The sequence below is a fragment of the Xenopus laevis genome, chromosome 3L (assembly GCF_017654675.1).
Source record: "Xenopus laevis strain J_2021 chromosome 3L, Xenopus_laevis_v10.1, whole genome shotgun sequence".
In the NCBI taxonomy this organism is placed as follows: domain Eukaryota; kingdom Metazoa; phylum Chordata; class Amphibia; order Anura; family Pipidae; genus Xenopus; species Xenopus laevis.
The window spans coordinates 57,939,100-57,964,550 of record NC_054375.1 but is presented as its reverse complement, the minus strand read 5'-3'; the positions used below and the strand labels follow the sequence as shown (position 1 = coordinate 57,964,550).

Genomic DNA, 25,451 nt, shown 5'->3' with positions numbered 1-25,451 from the left:
GGAAGCTGCTGATTTCAGCAAATCCGCTTCTCTTTGCCTCAATAATATTCTGCAGGTATTTAAGAAGCATTCAAGAAGCATACAAAATTATCCTAATACATTAGTCTGCCCTTGCCCTTAACCCTTTGACATAAAACTGTAAAAATATAAAATATAACTGCTAAACTGTAGATGTCTTTTATTATATATCCTTACATTTTGTTCACAATACTTTTATTGAGTTTTTAACATAATTATCACATGATTTTTTCTCTATCTTGGTAATATACATAGAATCTGTGATTTTTCTCCTATGCAGGAGAATTAAAAGTGTTTACAAATAAGGTTCTTATGCTTGATATCTATTATGTCCTAATAAATTAAATCTAAAAAACAAACAACTGTGTCTGTCTTTTCCTGTATTCCAGTCATTTAGTTGTGTTCATATTAAGATTAATAGGCATTAAAAATACTGTACATTAGTAAACAAATGGTACTTTCAATAGCAATTGCATTTAACGAATAACTTCAACATTTTGAAAATCATTGAAAATGTTGAAATAGTTAAAATTCGAAAGCTGCTTAAAATTACGCCCACTTTAATTGGGTGCATGATCATTTTCCTTAAATGTGAGGGTAATTCAAATGACTAATTACACAGAATCGGTATAGCAAGTTCCTTGAGACTCAGGACTGTTGGGTAGGTAGGTGGGGTAAGAAGAAAGTCTATGAGTACATGTCTTGCATCACGAAATGCATAAGGCTGATTATGAACATGTAAACTGAATAAATATATTTTATTGCTTTTATATTGACAGCGGAATTTGGTCTCTTTTGGAGTGCCAGCCACCATTGTTTTGGTAATGACTTCCTCTGCCTGTAGGTTTGAGGCATGGCACACAAACCTAGGGGCTCTACAGGTAAGTGATTCACTATACTGCATCTTTGGACTTTATTTCTATAGTATATACTAAATATTACTCTGACCTGGTAGAACAGTTTGTCCTTTCCAATTAACTTTGCTTCCAGGATTTTTTATTTTTGTAGAACTCACAGCAACATGAACATCTCTTCCAATATATTCTCTGCAGTTTATCTGAAAATGTGAATTTAGGAAATGTCTTAATGCATTTATGATAACAGTTTTAATCCTTGTGCATATGCCTGAAATGTCACAATAATAATAATAATAATATACTATACAATACAATACAGCGTATGGCATAATGAGACATCTGCTATAATATGTATAAACAAGGCTGATATTTATCTTGCACTTTCTGTGCACTGGAAAGCATAATGTATTGTTTGGCTCATATGTAATTATTGCATTATTTGATTTACACATGCAATTCTTTCTTACAGGGTCACATGTAATTTTTGCATTATGTATGTAATTCTTTCCTACAGTACTGCATTTTGACAGACATGTCATAAATAGTGATGGACGAATCTCTCCCGTTTTGCTTTGCTGGAAAATTCGCGAATTTCCCGCAAAAACTCAGAAAGTTCACGAGAAAATCAACCAATTCGAATGTTTTCACGAAAAAATCGTGCAATTTGAAACGTTTTCACGAAAAAAAACGGGAATTGACGCCAGCGAATTTATTCGTCCATCACTAGTCAGAAAATATAATCAAGCAGAAAACAAATGTTATTGAAAGGAAATACATTTATAGCATTTTCAATAAACCTAACTTTTAGGGGCAGATGTATATTCGACTGGCGAATTAAAATCCTTCGAATATTGAAGTCGAAGGATTTTGCGCAATTCATTCGATCTAACGATCAAAGGAATAATCGTTCGAAAGATTCAAAGGATTTTAATCCATCGATCGAAGGATTATCCTTCGATCAGAAAAAACTTTGAAAGCCTATGGGGACTTTCCCCATAGGCTAACATTGACTTCGGTAGCTTTTAGGTGGCGAACTAGGGGGTCGAAGTTATTTCTTAAAGAGAAAGTACTTCGACTATCGAATGGTCGAATAGTCGAACGATTTTTAGTTCGAATCGTTCGATTCTAAGTCGTAGTCGAAGGTCGAAGTAGCCCATTCTATGGTCGAAGTAGCCAAAAAAACACTTCGAAATTCGAAGTTTTTTTTCCTCTATTCCTTCACTCGAACTTAGTGAATGGGCCCCTTAGTAATAATTATATATTTTATCCCTCTCATATACCTCTCCTATTTGGTATAGAACCCATGTTTGGCCCTTGCAAGGTAGATTTTATTTTTATTTTATTTATTTATTTATTTCCTGGTATTTATATAGTGCCAACACATTTCTACAGTGCAGTCACAGCACCAGGGACTATAATCAAGAACACCAGAGAAAGTTAAGTAAGTCCATTATGTAGGGGTATTATTGGGGGAATATAATAAAAGTCAGTAATGGAAAAAATATTCACAATGTGAACAAATTTGCGCAAAATTAATTCACTGACCACTTTTTAAAAGTGGTCAATGCGCAATTAAAATTTGCAATGCAATAACAGTTTGAGGAAGAGTTCTACATTGCGAAATGTGAATTTTGTGCAAACTGTTTTGCGCTTTGAGACTTTTATTACATTCCCCCATATATGTGCTATGGAAATCTAATTATCTACTTTACAAGAACGAAATATGCTGCAGCTTCAATTTCCCTTTTCTCATTGTTAAATTAACTCCCTGTTAATACTTTTCACTCATATTCACACATAAGCATAAAGTAAGTTAATCTCATTCTTTATGAAAAAACTATTTCCAGTAAGGAAATGAACACTTTCTACACTAATGTATCTGCAGTCACTACACTGTAAGCTATTTTAAATCTAGGTCCTGTGAGCCAGTGTCATTTGGCTTCCCAAACTTTTTAAAGCAACGTGTATGAATGCTACAGTCAATTTCCACACTTAGTACTCAGATTACCTATATTCATTAAATTAATGAAGCTTTGGTGTAGCATAGGTTTTAGGTCCCACAATAAAACTCCTTTTATAAAATGTGAAGCACATTTGGTGTCATTCAAATTTTTTTTTTATCGCCAAGTTCTGTATAAAATATATACAAGTAAGTCAGGAAACCTAAAAAGTGAGATGTGGGGTAGATCAGATGATATACATAGAATGTAATGGTTTATGTGATCAGTCACATGTGACAATTGTCATTCCACATACTGGAATGTGAATTTTGGTAATTCTGAACTTCTTATTCATGAAGAATTGTAGCAGCTAAAAACAATGGGGTATATTTATCAAAATAAAGAGATCGCCACAGTCCTCTAGAGTGAAATTCTGCAACTCTCCATTCATTTCTATGGGATTTTTAAAAGAGTATTTATCAATGGGTGAAAGTGCAAGTTCATCCTTTGATCAATACGCTTTTCAAAATCCTATAGAAATTAATGTAGAGTGGCAGAATTTCACTCTAGAGGACTGTAGCGATCTCTAACTTCACTTGAAGTACATATACCCTAATCTATCATTTACCCTAATTTGAATTGAAAAAGATAAAATTATTGTACGTTTACTTACCTTTTCTTCAGGACCAACTACATATTTACTATTTATTTCTTGTATTCTAGCAATTAACATCCTCTGTGCATGAACCAGCAATGGAGTAACTTGTTCTGTATACCTCTCACTGAAACATGTAAGGATGAAGATTTAGTAAAGACAAACACAAAGGGTCATTAACAATGATACTAGTCTCTACGTAAAGCATAACTGTCAAGAGCAAATATAGGTAGCTTGGAACAATAACAGCAACATTGAATACTTAAAACACACTACACATGAAAATCCATATGTAAAAACAAAAAATAATAAAAAGGGACAACAGAAAGCCAACATTACAAGTACAATTGCAGGAGTCTGCAAGAATTACTGTTAACTATATTCTACATATATTTATTCATGGGTTATATAGTCTCTGGTAAGACATACAAGACATACAAGGACAAAGAACCCAATCATGGTAGAATTGTTACATTTTGTTAAGTTTCTAAATCTGTGTCACTATGGCACATTCTGAGAGTCTTGACCCCATTTTTTGCTTCCAAGTAGAAAATTGCAGGATCACAACAATGACAGCATTATTAGATTTAAGAGCACTAATAATGATATGAGAACAGTATGGGTCAATGACAAAAAATCAGGATAAAGAATCAGAACCAAAAAGATTTATAATGCAGTAGATTCTACAACTAAAAAATTATCAATCCAATAGTACTTACTGAGTCAGTAAATTAAATTGTACTGCTAGATGAACCAATGCTTCCCATCTTTGCACACGATACAAAAGTTCAATAGCTTTAAGGACTAGATCATGCATCCATCGCATATCAATGACATTAACATCATCAAGAGGGTATTCAAATGTGAGGTTTGATCCACCTTCCTCGTATGCAGGCCCACCCATACAGCTTGGAACACTAAATGCTTCATCGCAGTCAACAACCTAAAAGGAGATGCAACAAAAGAGCATTACCTATATTTCCATAATAAAAATTCAGTCTGGCATACAGGAACTAATGTTTAAATACTTGTTTACCCGTATATGAATTTAGAATGTACAATGTTATGCACTGAACAAATATCTCTAGTGCATAAAATACAGAAAGCAATATTGTGACTATAGTATAAATGAAATGACCTGAAACTCTATAGACCCAGGTGCTCTTAGCAACATACCCCTTTATGATTAGTTTTTTTAAGTGGACACTCATTGTTAAAGCATGTACATAGAAATTTGCATGACTGAACATTATTTTCCATTAGTGAAAACCTTTCAAGCAACAAGAGAGAATTAGCATGCATTTGCAGCTCTGTACTGTATGATCTTCACAAATAAAGGAAATACTAAAAGGGGTTATATAAGTAAGACATGCATAAACATTATGTGGCCAGCTTGAGCTCTCTGCATAGTGCTAATGTTTTCATGCTAATTTCATTCATTTGAGCACACTGTATACATATCTTACACAAAAGCTTTCAACTATTATGTGAAACATGAAAAAAAAAACACTTAGGTCTTGGAAATAATCAAGCTTCTTCCACCCAGGTAAATAAATTTTTTTAGAATAAATTAATAATAAAAGGGTAGTGCATTAAATGTACTGCATAGTATGATCATTTGAAAATGTAAAATGTTTTTTCAAATTTTTTAAATAGATAAGAAAATACTGCAGCAACAGTCTGATTGTGACTGGTGTGTGTTGAATGAAAATATCGAAATAAATTTAAGTTAAAACTTTGTGTTACAAACACATAGGAGTACTGCAGGTGCAATGGCTATAAACAAACGTGTTTATTATTTCATTTTCAAAGTGTGCCTTAGTTTTTATTCAGGTCCATGAAAACACATACAGTATACACAGGCCTTATATATATTAAAACAGTCAAATGGCATTCTTGGGTTCTTAGAATCCAAACAGAAACTTGCTTTTAAAATTTTAACTGTACCAATCAAAGCCAATTGCTAATTAAGTAAAAATAAAACATGTTTGATTTAGGTTAAATATTCAAATGTGAAGTACTATAATTTGTTAATTTGTGTGTTTTATTTATATATATATATATATAATACACAAAAGCCATGAATATCCTGTAAATTATATCCTTATAAACGGTGAGTTCTGATGTCATCAGTTATAAACGGTGAGTTCTGATGTCATTTCTGTCACATGACTCACTAAAACTTGTGTATTATAATAAATAAAGTACCCCCAGTTGTAAAATATGAGGATATTAGAAGTTACCTTGGAGTTCCATGACCTGTATAAAAACACTCGGCCTTCGGCCTCGTGTTTTTATATGGTCATGAAACTCCTCGGTAACTTATAATATCCTTATATTTTACAAGAGGGAGTACTTTATTCACTATATATATATATATATATATATATATATATATATATATATATATATATATATATTTTCATAAAATCAACAAATTAACAAATGATACTACTTAACAAATATATATACATACACATGTAGTGGCCGTGTCCTCCTTTTTGGAGATTTAAAAAATTGCTATTCTAGTTTGGAACGGTGTCCATGAATCTGATATAATGTATCTGTAATAGTATGACTAGTAATTTTTCTAAAGTGGTTCCCAGTATGAAAGTATTTTTAAACTACTTTTAATACCTTGACTGCGCCAGTGCTCTGGAGGATCACTAACATGTCTAGAATCGAGTCTGCTGCCAGGTAAAATGGCAGCCATATTTCATTGTTGAGAACACTGTTCAAAGCAAATCTTCCATTAGTAACCTCATTTTGTTTAATGAGTAACTGCAATTCCAGGGTCAGATTCCAAAGAACACGGCAGGTATTCTGAAAGAGTGTCCAGTGTTGAGCCCGATGTGAAAGCACCTAGATGCAGAAAGTATCATTTACACACACTTAATGAAAATGATTTAGGGGGTTATTTATCAAAGGTCTAGTTGATTTTTACCCAAAAAAATTCAAGTTTTCAAAGGTATTTTCCCCTTAAAGGACCAGTAACATCAAAAAAAAATTTTTGATGTTACTGGTCCTTTAAAACTCAAATTCTTCGAGATGTATTATACCCGAACATGGAAATAGCTTGAATCCAAAAACACTCCAGCTAAAACCTGTCAGGTTTCGCTCGAAAACTCGATTAATTTGAGCGATTTGAGGTTTTTTTTGCCATAAAGTTTTTGGGTTTTTCACCCCAAATTCATTGATTCGAGTTTTTTCTTACATCAGAAAGCATTTGAGTTGTGAGTTCATTTGTGGTATAAAAAACCTCACAAACCTCTGAAATGCGACCTTTGAAAAATAACCCCCTTAATATATATATATATACAGTAGTCATGCAAATTAAACTTTAACAGCATAATAAGTAGTTGTTTCTCTGTGCCAGATCTTAAGTATTCATATTTTATCTATAAGCTGCCTCTTTCAACTTATGGAAAGTTCACAAAAGTATTGTATCATTCAGACATACTCTGCACGTGCGAGGTTAGAATTGTACAATTTTATATTTTAATTTTAAGTCTTTCTATATAGAAAAAGCTGTCAAGTATTTTTTTTTTGTTTGTAGTAGAACTTTACTGTATGAAACCTAATTATATATTTCTCAAAAATATGTGGCCTGCCCCTCTTGTGCACATCTACTGACACAGTGAAAACCTTGCACTATTGGCACCATCTCAGGGTTTCATTGGGAATTAAAACCATGTATCACAATAACATAACTATTCCATTACATGATGAAAGTGAATCCACTTTCTGGTCTCCCAGTTACATATGGAGCACTGGTGCCCAGGGAGCTAGTATCAATGTGGCAGAGGGTGTCTCAGGACTTTCAGGGGGCCCAATGAGTCTGTCATTGCTTCCCTGAAAGCAAATAATCTCTAATGGAAATTGTAGAATACAATTTTGTGTCAGCACTCAGTACCATTATTAATATATTATATCAGTTAATTAAGAAATAATGTACAAATATCTCACCACTGCTCTTTTAAGATGAATATATATTTTCCCTAGGTGGTCAAAAAGAATAACTGATAACATGTTCGGCTGGGCTTGTTCTGTTACAGTATGGGAGGAATCCTCTGTGTCATTTGTCATTTGAGTTCGAGGGGTGTCAGTTTCAGTTTTTTTGGTACTTGGTTCAGAAAAATCATTGGAATCTAAAATACACAAAAAAGTCACAAGTATGATTTTCAAAGAACTTGGCAACTTTGCATTTTATATAATGCAGAAAGAGCATTCTTACAAGAAACAAAACAAAATCAATAAATATTGGGATGTCAATATTTTACTTTCAACAAAGAGACGCATAATACTAGGTTCATTTGCTCAACCACCTTTTCCCTGTATCTAATGGAAAATCGAAGAAGTAAGCCACTTAAAGCTGTTATAATGACATGTAGCCCTCCAGATGTTGCTGGACTTCAACTCATATAACCTCACAATGAAAGGCACTTGGGGGACTTTTAAAATTTGAATAGATTAGCATCAGGACTGTATAAGGTGCTGGCTTATGAGTTATGACTTACTGGTATGTGAAATGGGAAAGGGAGAGATACCACTTTTATAGCTCATTTAAATATACACACGCCTACCTGTAATGTTTACATTTTTGAATGACAAATCTAACAGCCTTCCATTTAATCAACTTTAGGCCAATGGTGTGTTGCATCATCCATGCCCCTGTTTTAGGTTTTCAGTGACATTGAGACAGTTCTGTTTATTGAAGTAGGTTCTGAATACTTTTATTTATTTATTTATTTAATAATAAATGTAGCTCAGGTCCAGTAAAGGAGAGAACTTGGTTTACAGCATGTCACTTGTACAGTAATTTTTTATTTTTTATATAATGCTTTACTAGGAAGACATGCATTGAAATAACTCTCATTTTAACAATGTTGAGAGAATGATTACATTAATATATAGCACATTGTAAGAATTTTCAGTTGATGTGGTTTGTCCTTTAGAACTGAAAGGATTTGACAAGTCATTTGCAATTAAATAGAAGCATTCTCATATTGCCATTCAATTGTAATTAATGCAACAACGCAGCAAAATATTGAACATCTTGATTTTAATTTATAAGTGTTTACCACTTAGTTTGGTTCCTGATGTAAGATCTAGTTTAAGTGAGGGATGAAGGTGACCTGGGCTCCCTATTTGCTCATCCAGAACAGTTGTTTCTGTTGTCATGACAACAATGCCAGCATGATGTAGAGCAAATAAATCGGGATCCAAAACTCTGCAGAACAAAGGGAACAACAGAGTATGTGTCAGAATCAAGAAACTTATAAAGAATAAAATTGAGCAGGAGCTTTTATAGTTACAAAAAAATATCCATGAGCTTGTATTTGTGCCATTCCTAAAAGCTTATTTTAATTTCAGTGTTCATCCCTAGATATTGACCGCGCAGTACATTTATCAGAGTTTAAATTATCATGTAGAATAGACATACATTGCATCCTTACACCATTAACTCTACAAATGTAATAATTTTTTGTTATTCCTGTTCCCTCCTCCCCTGTTCCACCTGCAAGGCTATAACCTTGTCTGAAAAAACAAATAATATAATCTTCAGAGGAAAGAAAAACATTTTAGTGTGAATTGGGGATGCGGAAGATAAGACACGCAGCCCACCAGCAACATTTCCATTAAATTTGTTCAAGCAACTGAGAGCTGGTGACATTAAAATATAGCTTGTCTGACAGCTTATGAAACACTATTAAGTACATCATTATTCTGAATGGACCAAATCTATCATTCAGCCCTATCCTCCTCATAAGATCTGGATGAATAAAAACAAAATGGGAATTCTCATCTGCATATCCAAATTGATCCAAGCTAATCTGCCCCATCAGTTTGGCATGGTCACTTCAATTTCAGCAAACTGAAAATAACTATTTTTGACTTCAGGGTTATCAAAAAAACTGACAAATAGTCTTGGGATATTAAAACTTGAGTGAGTTCAATATAAAAAACAAGAATTAAGAATCGAGTGTGTATGTAAGAGATGCAGGTGATGTTACAATAAGTGAAGGTGTACAGTGCTTTGACTATAGATTATTATATGAATTAGCGATGTGCTTATCAGACATTAGAAAATCCACCTAGGTATAAGAAAGACAGTTATGGTTAAAGGGTTATTAAGAAATATGCAATGTATGCTGCAGCCTAGTAACTCTCAGCAATCAGTCATTTATCCTTATTCTCCTAAATCAGTAAAAGCTATGTGCTGATTGTTAGCAATGGATTATTTTAAATGTCTAAACTTTGCCATTTCTTTATATATATCATAAATTACGTTAGGAAAATATTAGGAACTCAGGAATTACGAATAGATCTCATTAAAGACAAATTAAAATGATAGGTGCCATATTCTGCAAGATTTATTACTCTACTCAGGCTCCAGTCTCCAGTTTTTGTCATTGGGCAAACAACTTTCATGTTCCCCCTACAGCCATAATATTAATGTTCCTCTCTATTATTATTCATCAACCTATGCGAATAGGATTCAAGGCATAACATAAGAGCTATATAACTGCCTTCTATTAGTAACATTATTTATATTCTGCTTAGAGTATTGCTATAACAACAGTAGTTTGCAATATAAAAACTAGCAAACACACTGTACCAGTTATTAAATATGAACTGGATTTAAAACTTGTTTTTCTGTGTAAGATTAATAAACTAGAATATCCTCTAGTATGCAAACTCTTACAAGATATTAGCCATCAACTATCTATGGTCAATTACTATATTATCATTTCATAGTCTGAACCTCCATACTTTTCTGCACTCTAAACTCACATGCCAATAATTAAAACTGAAAACGATTTTTCATACTGTTTATATGTAATACTAACCGCAAGCTCCTTTTGTAATGCTATAATTGCAAGTCAGTTCCCTGCTTGCTTATATGAGTAGTACCAAACTGACAAAAGTAGCACCAATTAGACCTGAAAGTCTGTTTAAATTTCAGCCAGTGATTGATGAGAACCTCCACTGCAATAGGATATTCTTCACAGGACATATTCTTACGTTGAACTCCCATTTACGTACTGCATTCCCTTTATCATACTTAGTAGGTAGTCCACCAAGTCCCGATACTGGTCTGCAGGACTCTACATTGTGTATTTTTGCATGGTCAATATGCAGTCAAATAGAGTTTTCACTGTACTTCAAGCAATATACACATCAAAAATGGAAGTTTCATATCAAAGTGCTTAAAGCACTTTCTAGAAAATATAAATTTACTAAATAGAACAATATAATAATTCATGTTTATAAAGCTACTGAAATTGAAGGTCACTCAGTTAGTCTTTTGGTTTTTAATGTCATTTTTGTGAGCACGAAGACCAATTAATATTGCTGCACAAGTTCCCTTGATCTCTGAATAAACCCTACAGGATTAATTAACAGTCATAGTTGGCTATCTTTACACAACAGCTGACCCCTTCATACTGCTAACCATGATTATCCAATAATTATTTATATATAGATTTTATAATAGAGGTGGCTGAACCTATATTAAATTATGGTTGTTAAACATGCTACTGCTAACTGTAGTGATTTAGATGCAGTGCAAAGATATGGGCAAAAGTTAGTTTATTGGTCTCCGTGCACACAAAAATGGTATTGTAAACCATGGCAAAAGACTGAGTGACCTTTTATTTTAGTGGCTCTATAAATATGAATTGACTTGCCCAGCATTGAGAGCAAACCAACCCCCCCCCCCCACCCCCACGGAAGGCAGATATCAACTGTTGATGATTTTCATTAACAACAGTTGATATCTGCCTTTCCATGGATATATCACAGGGCCTAAAAGGAGAATTCAACCTTACTCTCTAGTCATATCACATCTAGACTACTCTAACTCTCTTTTAATTGGCCTTCCCCTCCAGAGACTGTCACCTCTCCAGTCCATAATGAACACTGCCGCGAGGCTCATAAACCTCAGCAACCACTCCTCCTCTGCCAGTCCACTCTGCCAATCCCTACACTGGCTTCTGCTACCTTTCAGAATACAATTCTATAATTACCCTGACATTCAAAGCACTTCATAACTCTGCCCCACCCTACATGTCTGATCTCATCTCTATATACTCACCCAACCGATTGCTACGCTCCTCTACTGACCTGCTACTCACATTAGCTCCTCACACGCTCGCATTCAAGACTTTGCAAGGGCTGCACCTCTCCTCTGGAATTCTCTCCCACGTCTGTCCGACTTTCTCCCAACCTTTCTGCTTTCAAAAGATCTCTTAAAACGCACTTCTTTAGAGAAGCCTACCCTCACTCTGCTTAACTACCAAATGCAATACAGTACCACATCTCTCACCCACTCAATTCTGATCTTGCCCACTCCCACACCTTGTGTCTTATTCCCTTCCCTTTAGATTGTAAGCTTCCTTGCACAGGGCCTTCTTCACCTTCTGTACTGGTATTGGTTGTGATGTATGCAACTCAAAATGTTCTATGTATGTAATTCATGTGATTTAGTTATGCCATTAGCACTGGTTTTGCATACACTAGCATTGGCACTTCAAGGCACTTTCATACATTGGCACCACCACATACATTGCCTTTACATTACATTACATTGGGTTGCTGGGGAGGAGAAAGGAGGGGTGATATCACTCCAACTTGCAGTGCATCAGTAAAGAGTGATTGAAGTTTATCAAAGCACAAGTCACATAACTGGGGGCACCTGGGGAAACTGACAATATGTCTAGCCTCATGTCAGAATTCAAAATTAAATATAAAAATAATCTGTTTGCTCTTTTGAAAAACAGGTTTCAGTGCATGAGTCTAATGGAGCAGCACTATTAACTGATGCATTTTGAAAAAAACATTTTTTTCCAATGACAGTATCCCTTTTAAGAAAATTCAACCTGTAATAAAAAAAACCCTCCCCCACCCTACGTACACCCCTCTCCCTCCTCACTCCCAGCCTAGCTGCTAACCCAGGGAAATTCCCCTAATTTACCCCTCTGTGCAGATTCAGGGATTGCAGTTCATGGCAGCCATCTTCTGGGTCTTTCATGTGCTTCAGCAATTTTCGTCTATTTCGGCGCTGCTTCGCCCGTCTCAGATTACCAAAGACCTGGAAGATGGCTGCCGTAAACTGCAATGAAAGGCTCAGGGGAGGAGGGAGGGAGGGTCTACGTAGGTTAGGGTTTTTTTTGTTAAGGGTTGAATTCTTCTTTAAGAGCAAATCAATTGAATTAAGTGGTTATTCAGACATTCTCCACCTAACATTTAACTCCCTGCTCTGTCATTAAGGGACTGGTGATATAAGTAAACTGCAAGTATGGTAAATAAATAAATAAATAAACTGGATAGAGTAGAAACATTGTTTTTACCTTGCAAAAAGTACACATGAAACAACAAACATAGAATTTATTCGTGTTTATAGAGTATGCGTTGTTTGATTAACACAAACAAATCACAATATTTGCTATTTTCTGATGTTTATGTCCAATTTTTGAATAAACTGTTTGATGTACACAAACAGCAGCTTTCTCACAATACCTTGCTCCTTCCTTTACTGTGAGGGGAAAAATAAACTGAATTGTACTTCCTTTTATAGTATTTCTTTTTGACAGGTTATAATGAAAGCAATATAATTCTTTGACACATGGGATTTTTTTTGCCAACAAGTACTTCACTGAGGTCAAAAAGAACCCGACAGTTAAAAAGCAGAGCCAAAGAAACAGCAAAAGAATTCACAGTTTACCATATAGTTTCAGAACGCCAGAAAATGTAAGGCAAGACTGCAAATATATATATGCCACCAATTTTAAGGAATAAGGAAAGAAACAAGCATATGATATTTTAAAATGTCCTAAAAATAAAAGCAACATTTGTCAAATGTTATACAACCCACAAACAATACACAACATATTATGTATACAGTATTTACTGTTTTTATCATAATATGTACTGTAATACTGCAATTTCACAGTGTCCTTTTAAATGCAGGTAAATTGCAGAGCTTAACTTTAAAGGAGAAGGAAATGCTAAAATTAAGTAAGCTTTATCAGAAAGATCTATATAAATACACCAGTAAACCCTCAAAGTAATGCTGCTCTGAGCCCTCTGTCAAAAGAAACACCACATGTCTTTCCTTTTATTGTGTACACATGGGCTTCTGTATCAGACTTCCTGTTTTCATCTTAAACCTCCAGGGCACGGCCTTGAGCATGCTCAGTTTGCTTCTCTCCCCCTCCCTGCTGTAATCTGAGCTCAATGCTGTTAGTAAACAGGGAGAGACTCAGGCAGGAAGTGATGTCACACCAATCTTATATGGCAGCTTCTATCCTAAACAAACAGAGACAGTGTCTGCAGAATAAATATAGCGTTCTAGCTTGCACTATTATGGCTAATCTGTTGGCAATAAACTGTCTTGGAGCTTTCCTTCTCCTTTAAACTGTAACATCTAATCATTAGATCAGGGCTGTCCAACTTCTGTGGTACTGAGGGCCAACATTTTACTGGCCTTTGTGGTGGAGGGCCGATAATAGAAGTCAGGGTTGGCCACTCTCCCTTTTAAACCACACCCACTCTAAACCACACCCATGTAAACACAAGAACTTTTAAGATCATATCCACATTAACGGTGGTAGAACACCAAAAAAACAAATGGTTGGTGCTCACTGCAGCGAAATCCCTCATCACTCATTTGTGAAAAATTGAAGTCATGTTAAAACATACCCTTAAATCCATATGCCTCATCCTCCCCTGTGGATAATACAGCAACCCCCAACACATGATTAAACACATTAGGGGCCCTTAAAGGAAAACTATACCCCCAAAATGAATACTTAAGCAACAGATAGTTTATATCAAATTGAATGACATATTAAAGAATCTTACCAAACTGGAATATATATTTACATAAATATTTACCTTTTACATCTCTTGCCTTGAACCACCATTTCGTGACTCTATCTGTGCTGCCTCAGAGATCACCTGACCAGAAATACTACAACACTAACTGTAACAGGAAGAAGTGAGGAAGCAAAAGGCAGAACTCTGTCTGTTAATTGGCTCATGTGACCTTACATGTGGTTTGTATGTGTGCACAGTGAATCCTACAATCTCAGGGGGCGGCCCTTATTTTTTAAAATGACAATTTTCTATTTTTGATTACCCAATGGCACATACTACTAAAAAAGTATATTATTATAATAATGGTTCATTCACATGAAGCAGGGTTTTAAACATGAGCTGTTTTACTCAGTATCTTTTAATAGAGACCGACATTGTTTGGGGGGTATAGTTTTCCTTTAACAACAATTTCAAATGCTAACAAACCCCAAGAACAAACCCCTGACAGGCTTACATTCTTCAGATAGCATAAGGCAAGCAGAGAATGGCACACACAAGCAGCACTGGGCAAGCAGAGAATGGACACCCAAGCAGCATTGGGCAAGCAGAGAATGGCACACCCAAGCAGCACTGGGCAAGCAGAGAATGGCACACCCAAGCAGTATTGGGCAAGCAGAGAATGGCACACACATGCAGCACTGGGCAAGCAGAGAATGGCACACACACATGCAGCACTGGGCAAGCAGAGAATGGCACACACAAACAGCACTGAGTAAGCAGAAAATGGTGCACCAAACAGCACTGGGCAAGCAGAGAATGGCATACCCAAGCAGCACTGGGCAAGTAGAGAATGGCACACCCAAGCAGCACTGGGCAAGCAGAGAATGGCATACCCAAGCAGCACTGGGCAATCAGAGAATGGCACACACAAGCAGCACTGGGCAAGCAGAGAATGGCACACCCAAGCAGCACTGGGCAAGTAGAGAATGGCACACCCAAGCAGTATTGGGCAAGCAGAGAATGGCACACACAAGCAGCACTGGGCAAACAGAGAATGGCACACCCAAACAGCACTGGGCAAGCAGAGAATGGCACACACAAACAGCACTGGGCAAGCAGAGAATGGCACACACAAGCAGCACTGGGAAAATAGAGAATGGCACACACAAGCAGCACTGAGTAAGCAGAGAATGGCACACACAGGGAGGGAAGGCAGAACAGAGCAGGAGACAGAGAAAGCTATCATTCTAATATGTACTAAATAAAGTTATACAGTGCTGGTGCCCCATTAGCATTTTGTATAAAGTGTGAACAGGTGAACAATGTGGGCAGTTTCAGTCTGGATCTCAGGTGTGAACAGTACAGGGTTTTAGGATATAAACAATAGAGGTGTCACAAGTGTGAACAATACATAGGATTAGTCCAGATTTGAGGTTTAAACAATGCAGGGGCCAGTTAATCTATGTAGTGATGATTCCTTTTAAAGTTTACATATGGTAAGAAAACACAGCATGTGGGGGGCCACAGAAGGGGCCAGTTGCATCACTAGAAATCCTTATACCAAGTACCAGACAAACCATGGTTCTTAGCTATTTAAACTTTTAAGTTTTATTTTATTTACCTTAAAAAAACAATAACTACTCATTTCAAATTTTGATGTACAAGTTAAAAAACTACATTTGCTATTACTATTTTAGATTGTCACTTTCAAAAACCAGAGGAAGAAAGTTTTTGGCATGCCAAATATCACTTTTTTTATTTCTAATAAAAAGCGGATCAATAACCGAGGTTTCCTACACTCACAGGCTTGTATTAAATGTAATAGCAACCTGAAAAAAGTCTGCTGAAAATTTCAATCTGAACGAAGTAATTGGTTTAAAAGAGGGTTGTGAAGATTCATACTGAGGTCCCGTGAGAAATGATACAATTTTCTAATAAATGTCAAAATAATTGCTAGGCTCGTGTGCAAATCTGCTTTCTCTATATTGAATTGAAACCCTGCTTTTTTATGTTGTGCCTCCCAATAGTCCTGGCCTCTAGGACATAAGCTCTATGTATGGTCCCCAAAAACAGTTTACCAAGGAGAGTTGAAGGACAGTGATCTACAGCAAGTCACAAAAGCTGGAGAAGACATGTATATGTACCTTTCACTAGCTAGTAAACTAGGTAGAGATGGTACTATAAACACTTTCGGTAATTGTACCTATTGAGTGTTGAGCATATAAAATCTTGTGCTTTATAAACATACTAAATTATACAGAAGATGAAGGCCATAAAAAAGCATTTAGGACATCCATGATATTAAAAATACGAATTATGCAAGTGTTTTATTTTGGGGAAATCTCATAAAAATGCAAGATTGCACAAACATAAGGATTTTTAGGAAAGCTCCAGCAGTATGTGTGTGTGTGTGGGGGGGGAGTCCGTAAATGTAAAAAGTATCAAACTTTGTATTAGACTTATTCAAGAACTGTTATTTCTTGCTAATGCCTTTTACTACAGCATTCTTGCTTTCAGTTTGTAAATAAAGTTGACTGACAGCCTTTGAATGCACTGCATGATATTAAACCAGGATCTGCTTAATTATACACACATGATTAAAAGATTTACATACAAATGAACATTAAGTGCTCTTAGCCTGGAGCGGTGACTAAAGTTAAATCTCATTAAACTGGTGTAAAGTTGTTAAATTTATAAAGACACTATCGTGAAAAAAAACATTTTTATTTGTGCTTGAAAGCCCTTGTATAAGACTGAACTGTGTATTGTAGTTTTGTATAAAGTGTTATTTTCTCTGCACTCTAGTAAAAAAAAATCTCATAATAATCCACTGTTGTTTGGATAGGCATCACGTAAGCATAGTACCTGGCAGGGTATTCCACAACCTCACTGCCCTCATTGCTTGTAAGAAAGTTCAGTTCCTCAGGGTTGGGTTACTTCCAGTTCTTTGTTCTTCTATTCTCTTTATTTTCCATCATCTGTCTATAATGTCCTCTAATGTAATTGTAATCAATAACTAAATCCTTTACAAGCGCCTTCACCCAAGAGGAAAACAACCCCAACCTTGATACATTTTTTGAGAAGACTTTCCTTATACTTGTTTCTTTCATTCCTTCTACCAGTCTAGTTGCATATACCTGCATTCTCCCTCTGTCAGGGCCTAGTGGCTCTTAAAAGTTTGGAGTTGGGACTAAGGAGGAAGCTGTATGCAGAAAGTCCAATAAGCAGTACCTGAAAGGTTAAAAAAAGGTTCATAGACGTATCTAGACAAAAAGGTCAGAGCAGGAAGCAAGTAGCGAAGTCAGGAGTCGAAGCAAGAAGGTGAGGATCCAGGAAATAGTCAGTGACATTGTAGCGTACCTAGGAACACATGTTGAACCTAAATCCAGGCATTGTATTTGGCAGCAAATCGTGGTGCAATTATATCATGCACTGGTGTGATGCCTTCAGTGCGCCAAGATGAAATTGACACAACTTGGTTGCTGCGCCAAAGAGGAGAGGATCGCGATCGGGAGCTCCTCACACTCATCAAAACTGTTCATCCCTCAAATGAATCTCCTTTTTATGCAAGGCATTCATTTATTCTCTTTAGCAACCAATGACAGACATTGTCTAGAGTTACACAGTTTATATTAGCATATCTCAATGAACATCCATTCAGGCAAATAGTCAGAGTCTTCAGCAAAGAGAAACCAGGTATTACATTGGTAACAAAAGAACAGACACGGTCTCTGTGGTTTCCATACTAACACGATGTGCATGGTTTAGTGCAAAAGAGTACTGTTAAAAAATAACCTTGCTTAATTAAAAAAAACTCTATAGCCACATTTCCATATGACCCAATACATACTGTATGAATGGTATTTTTGAGTTTAGGGACTTTCTTGAGAATTTAGGCAGATCTAACAATACAAAAATTTACTACTCAACTGCTGCAGTCTATACAGGCCTGTCAAAAAAGGGCCAAGGTGCTGGAATATAGCCCCCAACTTCAAAGGGCACTCAAATCAAAAATTCAAAAATATATTTCCAGTCAATTCTTAAAGTTAAAAAATTACTCTTTATTTATCATAAATATTAAAAAGTAGGCATACAGACCAATTGATGCTCCGCCTTACGCGTTTCGCACCCACAGGCACTTATTCGTACTCTATAGCCACATTTCCATATGACCCAATACATACTGTATGAATGGTATTTTTGAGTTAAGGGACTTTCTTGAGAATTTAGGCAGATCTAACAATACACACTCACAATTCTTGAAACATTGGAAAGATACCAGTAGATAATTTTAAAGTGTGGGTTAGGGATCCATTGGATTGATTGCCACATAAGCAGTTGTTGTATCACAAGAAACTTACCAATTGTGATTCCAATGCCTCACCATGTTGTTGCCAGTGCCAGTTAAAGTTGCTCATGTACCACTATCTTGTGATGTATATATATATAAGTAGGAAAAGCTATACTGTTATTGGGTTTCACATGGAACAAATGTTATCTAGCATTAGGCTGCTGGGTCACCATGTGACTACCTGATATTAAACCTTTTCACTGAAATAAAAGATGTGCAGTGCTGTACTATGCAGTATGGAATGATGTGTGACATGTAACAGCTTATAGATACATTTCTAAAGTAAGATAACTACTTATGGGACAATAACTAGAAGGCCTCTTCCATATGATTCAGCTTCTATATTGAATTTGTTCCTTGCAGTGGCAGAAATATCCGGGGCTGGGAGAGGATATGCACAAAGGTCCATGCCAGGGTGGACCCCAGAAGAAATTCTGCACATGGGCCCATGAGGCACTAGTTACATAAACAGTTCCTTTTGATATTAAAGAAAAAAAATATTTTGTGATATAAGTGTTGCCATAGCACTGAAGAATCTCACAAATAAACATGTAAATAATTATATAGCAGTGCTTCCAATTTTACAGTTGTATCTGCAATTTTGCTTTAAGTGAAATGACAACTCAAAAACATGATTTTAAAAAAACAAATGCCGTAGTTATACACAAAGTACCTTGTAGAGTTGTGGGCCCATCCAGACTCATTGCTGCACAGCTTATCCAGCTTACTTCTAAACATGTTGAAGTGAATATATGCCAGTAGAAGGTTCAGCTGGGATCTCCAAGGCATCTCTTCAGTGCAAAAAGTATTGAGCTTCTTATGTTTAATGTATCTGCAAGCAACTGGAAGCAACAGCTTTCGAAGAGTTGCAAAGGCTTGCTTCTCAAGATCTTCTCCCAAGTTTCTAAATTTGACAAGACACCAACAATAAACAAAAAATGTTGAACATTATATTTATAGTTAACTTCTTTCTCACACATCAACCTAATGTCAAATGATAGACCTCTTGAGACTATAGCATGTTTTATTCTATTGTAGAAAAACATTGTTTCAAAATACATCTGTCTTATATTTCAATAATTTTTATTGGAATTTTCGTATAAACATACAGACATTTAGTAACATGTTATCTCAGGGTAGATATAGCATAAATGCAGATTTTTAATATACAATAATATAACAATTGGACCTTTAGTGCAACATATTTCAAATAAAGAATTAGCATAAATCCGAAGTTGTCCTCTTTAATATGCATACGTTTATATCTTAGATAGTTTTCAGGAAGCAGAGCTTTGTAAAATGAGGGCATAAGCTAGCATACATCTGTCTTAATTAGATCCAGCGCTGTTTCAATCAGCAATCCTGTAACAAAGCTACACAAATGCATCTATATCCATCCTCCTGCATAACTAGGAACAACATAAGGCTTGCTATTGCACCAAAATACTGTATATTGCTTTGTTTGGTCAGTGCCATAAGTTGCACAGAAGATTTCAAGTGCAAGATATGATTAAAAATAATACCACCACAAATCTTGCTGAATATCATTATCTGTGTAACCCTCAAAATAACGCCATATATACCCCATATATAGATAATACACATAATTGTTATTACTGTCAAGTTGCCATGTTTGCCCTTAGATTAGTCCACAAACCTTGACTGAGCCTGCAGGACCTACTGTGGCTAAACCCAGGAGAGCAAGCAGGTTGCTGCCATTGCTGAGATGCCCAAGCTGTGACCAATGCCATTGTAGAGAACACATCCTTTGTATCCTGCTTGCACTGATTATATGGATCACAGGAATTTTTGTATATGCACACAATTTTTAAAATAAAATCTCATTACCACGTTGATGTTGCACACATTTTGTCAGGCCAAGTGAGTGTGTGTGTACAGGGTAAAAGATAAATATTTACTTATACTGTATGCATATGCCAATTTTATTATATTCTTTGATATATTTATTTGGCTATTAGTTTGCAGAATCTGTTTTTTTAATCCACATCTTATAGTCATAAGTGGATGAATATAAACCCAACTATATTTATCTCTACTATTTTCAGCTTTTGGAAATAGCCCCAAATAATAAATAATGATATATTTTATTCACTACAGGGCATTGTTTCCACTAGTTTTATACTTATATTAAGTATATGCCTAAACTCAAACCATGTGATGCCCAAAATGACGTAAATGCAACTTGCATGTCATTCACAACCTCCCTGTATTGCTTAAAGATAGATTGCAGTTTTACATACACTCTGAAAATCACTAAGACAATTGCCACAATGGCCCATAATAGCCCATAAAAGCACATTATAGCTTCTGTGAATATAAGCTCACTCTATGAAACTGTGGCTTGAAGGAGAAGCAAAATACAGAGAGTGCCTGTGGTGCCATCACCTTAGTAACTTTCGTTACATTAATTATATATTTGCAATCAAGTTTTATTACAAAACTATGACCTACATTAAAATTACACAGATTTAGAATGAAGATTTTGGAGTAATATCATACATTTCAAAGATAATTTGAAAAGAACTCTGAATTGCATTATGCTATACTTAAAGGGGTACACTAAATCAATAAACAACATGGCAGTTCTATTAACCCAAAATATGGAAGGGTGTAGGCAGACCTGTGTGAGTCAGAAAGCTTTGTGTTCTTTCTCATCTGTGTTGGAAAGCTTTCCTTGTGTTTCTCAGGCTTGATCTGTTTTCTTTCTTTCTTTAATGCTGGATGCTCCTTATCCTGAAATGACAATATGAAGAAAAAGGTTTTTCTTTTAATTAATCGTATAACAATTACACTCCAGAGTTTTCAGTGTCTCTTCAGTACAAAAGATAAAAAAAAAAAAAAAAAAAAATAATTACTCTTGAAGTCTCTAGACCATGCACTTTTGATGGCTGAGCTCTTTATTCTGCAAATGTGCACTTAAAATGATATTGCCCCAATCCTTTGTATGCAGAGTTCACCACTGTTAATTAACTTGCAATTATCAAGCCATTTACTTTTCATCACCTTCTTTTAAACTCCTCCTTTTTGCTGACAAAGTCCTGCTGAAGACATATAAAATGTCAGCCAGATTTTCCCAGTATACTTTTTGTATTTGAAAAACATATGTATTATCTGCACTTAAATAAAAAACTCACATTAAAAATAACTTAAAGTAGTGGGTTAGAAAAGTGCCTCATTCTTGACGGTGGGAGTGTGATTTAGAGTGGTAGAGGTTTTAATTTTTTTAATTCAGTTCCAATTCAGTTTGGGCTGTTTCTGATATAATGCATGACCATGAGTGACCATGTGCTGCGTTGTCCTTCAATACTGCCACACTATATCAATGGTGTTTTACATTTTCATCCTAGTGTCAATGAATCCCTCAAGAACCCTGCTATCACCTAGGAATTCCATAATCTGACAGTACTTACTTAAAAGAAATCCTTTCTTACAGTCTTAACATATATTCTGTTATCATACTGTTGTTACCAGTATATTCCCATTATCCTACCGCTGTAAAGAATACCAAACAGGGCCAAATTTGGTTTGCAAATGTTGTATTCAGAAGCTACGTATATTCTCATACAGTCAATTTTAATCAAATAATTCAAACTTTTTAAAATGATTCACCTTTTCTCTCTTACAACAAAACAGTACCTTGTACTTGACCCTGACTAAACTGCATGAATTCATATTGGTGGCAAAACAATCCTGTTGGATTTATTTAATGTTTAAATGATTTTAGTAGACTTAAGGTATGATGATTCAAACTGTAAAAAGATCTCTTATCTGGAAAACCTCAGGTCCTAAGCATCCTGTATAGTAGATCTCATATATCTATATACTAAATTGGCCCCAAATTATTCCATGCATTAAGCCAAAAGCAATCCGTCATAATGATAAACATGTGTTGTGACACCCCTGGCCTTTATGGGAAGTTAGAATACTCTAGAAAGAACATATAGAGTATTTAGCAAACTTGGACATTCTACATGCCTGTACACTAAGCAATCAGCTCATTCCTCCCTCAAAGTTGTGAGTTCCTTCGAGTTCGTTCGAAGTCTAAAAAAGCTCACATAGCTCTATAATTCGACCTTTGATAAATAACCCCCTAAATTTCATTTTCATTTTTCCATGGAGCTGTCTATAGAAGCCATGAAAAATGACTGCTTTTTTACCATACCTTGTGATATTCCACCAGTGCTGCTGTATATCTCTTAAAAGAATCACTTGGTATTGCATCTTCCGCAGCCTCAGTTCGGCTTATCCCAAGTACATTTTCATTCCTCCTTTAGAGAGAAGAACATTTTTGTTTTCTTAACCGAATGAGTTTATTTAAAAAATATTTGAAAAAACTTGAAATAAAAATAAACATTATTTACTATTTTCTTTGCTAAAAGAATGGAATGTTACCATAGTGTCAATCTCCCTGTAGTTTATAAGCCCTAAATAAACTCAGATAGCACGCTCTACAATCAATAAACCTCAGGCATTAGTACAGGAACATTTTTTCTTGTAATAACTATATGTTTTATTTCTGAACAGAGAGCTATATTTTATTATATATAAAACAGTATTTTGTACTTGATCCAAACTGTAATATAATTAATCCTTATTGGCAGAAAAAACAGCCTACTGGGTTTATTTCATTTTTACATGATTTAGTAGACTTAAGGTATGAAGATCTCAATTACAGAAATACCTGTTATCTGGAAAACCCCAGGTCCCAAGCATCCCATACCTGTTACAGTAGTAATAGCATCAGTACATGCCATATTTTTTTTTTCAGAAATGTCTTTGCAGCCTTCTTAAATGTAACACAAAATGCAACATACATTTTTTACATAACATGCATATATTTACTCTTATGTTAACATAAGTGTACATTACTCCCTCGGAGAGCGACTAAACCTGCATAAATCAAAATATGACATGACATACCTTGTAGATGGGGAACTCTGCAGTAATTCACGGTATCATTACATTAATTGAAAATAAACATACGTAACTGTACCTTAACAATACGATAATAAAGTCCTGAATATGTAAAGTGTAACATTTTTACAGGACACTGCAGAAAAATTAAAAGCACTCATTTTTATTATTTCAAGTACACCAAAATGCTGTGCATTGATGCACAGAAGAGAACTACTCCAGGGCCCTCAACACAAATCCTTAGGGTTCACCAACATAGAGGCCATATGGATATATGAAAATAAGCAGCTGTCTGAGGTAGACAAAAAACTGTCATTTGAGAGGTAGCACTTGAACCTTGAGATTCCAAACAGTTCTAGAATCTGTGTTAGTAACTGATTTATCAAAGGTTCATGAGAGGTGTTTATACATAGATGAAACTAGGGACAGCGGTGCAAATATTTTTAGAAGGGGCAATGGAATGAGATTCTGACAACATGGAGTGGAAGGCGAAATGGCATAGCTCATGTATGGTCCAGCAAAGCCCTGAGCAGTGTTGGTACATGAAGGGCAGAAGGACACCGATGATCTGTAAAGATCGCAGAGACAGAAAACAGGTTGCAAGGATTTCAGTGGTAACATCAACACCAAAAAACAATGTATTTTAAAGTAATGAAAATATCATGTACTGTTGCCCTGCACTGGTAAAAACTAATCTGTTTGCTTCAGAAACACTACTATAGTTCATATAAACAAGAGGCTGTGTAGCAATGGAGGCATCTGAAATAGGGCTAAATGATACAGGTTAAACAGCAAATAACAGATAAGCTCTGTGGAACAGAGCTTACCTGCTATGAAACCGGAGCCTTTTGTCTTTTAAATGGCTGCCCCTCATGGCTACACCGAAGCTCATTTACAGTATATACAACTATATAGTTATAGTAGTATTTCTGAAGCAAACACACCAGTTTTGGCAGTATAGGGCAACAGTACATGTAAAGTTGTATTTAACTTAAAAAAATCGAGTTTTCAAGGGTATTTTGCAGTCAAAACTTGATTTTTTTGATTAAAAATAAAAAACTAATTTTTTAACAAAAAAAACCTCAAATTGTTAGAGATTTATTATAGCCCGAGGCTGGAAATAGCTAGAATCTAAAAATACTCCAAACCTGTGAAGGTCATGTAGCAATAAATGGCAGATGTCCCTTGAACCATTTGAAGATTTTAATAGCCTTCATGATGTTTGAACTATTCAAATTTGTTTCCCACGGAAAACTCGATTAATTCAAGTTTTCAGTTGTTCACCTCAAATTCACTGATTTGAGTTTTTTACATTCGAGTTTTTTCGTAAATCAGAAAAATTTCGAGTTGTTCTCACAAAAAAGAAAAAACGTATCCTCGATAAATTACTCCCAATATGTTATTTACTTTAAAACACTTTCATTTTAGGGTGTTACTGTTCCTGTAAGTGCTGATCAGTATGGAGAAGTAGCTTGAAAGTGATAAGTGCTGAAGAACAGAGACTTGATTTAGTTAGCTTTAATTCTGGAATCTCTGAGGCAGCAATGAATTTCATCTTCAGGCTTGTTGTTTTTGCAAAAAAAAAATACAGAGAAGAGTTACCTTTTCAAGTGTTCCAACACTGTATTAGCCCAATCAAGTGCTCGCTGAAACTTTTCTTCATACACGACTCTCTGCAAAAGCTGTACAAAAAACTCCAGGAACCGAGATCTCTTCTTAAATTTCATAACTGTTTTGAAATTGCAAGACTTTTAAAATTCTCTTTAAACATGGTAAGATTCAAAAACACTTCTTGTAAGATATGCTTGGTAGATAAAGCAAAATATATATCTATACACAAACATGGCAAATTGATTCTGTGCCATGGGGAATAC

At 35.4% G+C, this 25,451-nt stretch overlaps 1 protein-coding gene across 3 annotated transcripts in view; it reads right to left on the bottom strand.

The window, feature by feature from the left end:
• LOC108711037 (cilia- and flagella-associated protein 54) overlaps positions 1-25,451 on the bottom strand; it is a 141,664-nt gene that overhangs the window by 51,765 nt on the left and 64,448 nt on the right. For all 3 annotated transcript variants that reach the window (XM_018252356.2, XM_018252357.2, XM_018252358.2), the window contains 10 exons: positions 25,180-25,306; positions 22,826-22,931; positions 21,284-21,396; positions 19,316-19,546; positions 8,552-8,700; positions 7,437-7,618; positions 6,108-6,332; positions 4,190-4,413; positions 3,489-3,597; positions 967-1,075 (listed from right to left, as the gene is read on the bottom strand). In XM_018252356.2, coding sequence (XP_018107845.1) covers positions 967-1,075; positions 3,489-3,597; positions 4,190-4,413; positions 6,108-6,332; positions 7,437-7,618; positions 8,552-8,700; positions 19,316-19,546; positions 21,284-21,396; positions 22,826-22,931; positions 25,180-25,306 — 1,575 coding nt within the window. The remainder of the gene's footprint in view (positions 1-966; positions 1,076-3,488; positions 3,598-4,189; positions 4,414-6,107; positions 6,333-7,436; positions 7,619-8,551; positions 8,701-19,315; positions 19,547-21,283; positions 21,397-22,825; positions 22,932-25,179; positions 25,307-25,451) is intronic.